At 31.4% G+C, this 1,471-nt stretch overlaps 1 protein-coding gene across 6 annotated transcripts in view; it reads left to right on the top strand.

Moving 5' to 3' along the window:
• Positions 1-1,471, top strand: part of LOC106682896 (glycoprotein-N-acetylgalactosamine 3-beta-galactosyltransferase 1) — an 89,217-nt gene that overhangs the window by 71,727 nt on the left and 16,019 nt on the right. For all 6 annotated transcript variants that reach the window (XM_067052846.1, XM_067052845.1, XM_014424008.2 and 3 more), the window contains one exon: positions 1,208-1,346. In XM_067052846.1, the coding sequence (XP_066908947.1) occupies positions 1,208-1,346 (139 nt within the window). The remainder of the gene's footprint in view (positions 1-1,207; positions 1,347-1,471) is intronic.

Here is a 1,471-nt window from a genome sequence, read left to right as displayed (position 1 = left end):
AAAATACAGTAAATTAAAGGAAAAATAGAAATCAAGAAATAGTGCTACAGAATAATATTCAGAAAATAAATCATTTGCAAAAGTCCCTAACTGTTGTGCAATAATCGATGTTTACATGGAACATCAAGGCAGGTTTTAGTTTTTAGAGTCATTCGTTGTTTGGGCGCGCAGGAGAAATGATGTTAGTAGGATGAGGAGGTCCTCATCAATTTCTGTCCAGCAAGGAAACCATTTTGGACGCTAGGACATAACATTAGAAAAAAGAAGATACCAAGGATCATCAAAAGAAGATTGTGAACTTGGTTAGTTTTGCTATGCATAAAAATAGATACATGTGTAAAATAGATATTAATTTAATTAAGTAATCATTGTAAGTGTCTGTTTTCTGATTGCCTAGAAATCCGCCCTGAGATTAAGAATTTTTTATATTATAAAATTATATTATCTATTTAGTATTAAAGTTTTTAAATTTAAACCCTAGCTATCTACTTTATATTTGAATTTAGTTTAAAAAACGATTAAAATTCGTTTTATTTTAATTTTTAGTAATTTCAAATTATTACAATATATATATGTATAGTTGACCGTAAAAATTTATATATAAGAAGATGGTCAGGGTTGCGGTCAAAAGAGAAACAAAAATGGTTTACAACTATTTATTATCCGACATTTCGCCCCACTTTGCAGGGCTTCGTCAGGGCTGTTCCACCTTTACCTTTGAACAGCCCTGATGAAACCCTGAAACGTCGGAAAATAGATAGTTGTAAACTATTTTTGTTTCTCTTTTGAACGCTACCCTGACAATCTTCTTAGATATAACAGAATAAATATTTATTTGCCCCAGGCGGATTCGAACCCAGATCCTTGGAGTTAGTCCAACAGTCCCTTACCATTGAGTTATCCCGCTCCAACAATTTTTATTATTATTTATTATAAATATATAATCTGGTAATAGATTATTAATACTGATGTGCATGATCGATAGGAGCCTCATAAATATTTATTCAGTCCCTGTAGGATTACTTAAGGGATAGGTCTGGAACAATGTTGTGTTTTACAATAAGGTGCTATTTGAATGTAGAGAAGCACGTTATTTTCAAAAATAAAGAAATGATATTTGTTAAGAAATAACAAATACACCTTTTTATAAATTTACCATATTTTTTCCTTCATTTTATTTAATTAAATAATTTCTTGTTTCTTGCAGACAAAGAGCTGGGCTCTGTGGCATTGCCAGTTTCTGAAGGAAGAAACAGTTTGTGGGCAAAAACGAAGGGAGCCTTCCAGTACGTCTACAATCACTACTTGGATAAAGCTGACTGGTTTATGAAAGCAGATGATGATACGTAAGAGGTTTAACTATTCCTAATTTAATTAATTTATTAATATTAATGCAGTTTATATGTATATATAGTTGACCGTAAAAATTGATATATAGGAAGATGGTCAGGGTTGCGGTCACAAGTGAAAC

Source organism: Halyomorpha halys, unplaced genomic scaffold (assembly GCF_000696795.3).
Source record: "Halyomorpha halys isolate HHAL.00 unplaced genomic scaffold, Hhal_1.1 Scaffold449.1, whole genome shotgun sequence".
Classification (NCBI taxonomy): Eukaryota; Metazoa; Arthropoda; class Insecta; order Hemiptera; family Pentatomidae; genus Halyomorpha; species Halyomorpha halys.
The sequence above is the reverse complement of the archived record's forward strand: the minus strand, read 5'-3'. Positions and strand labels throughout refer to the sequence as shown.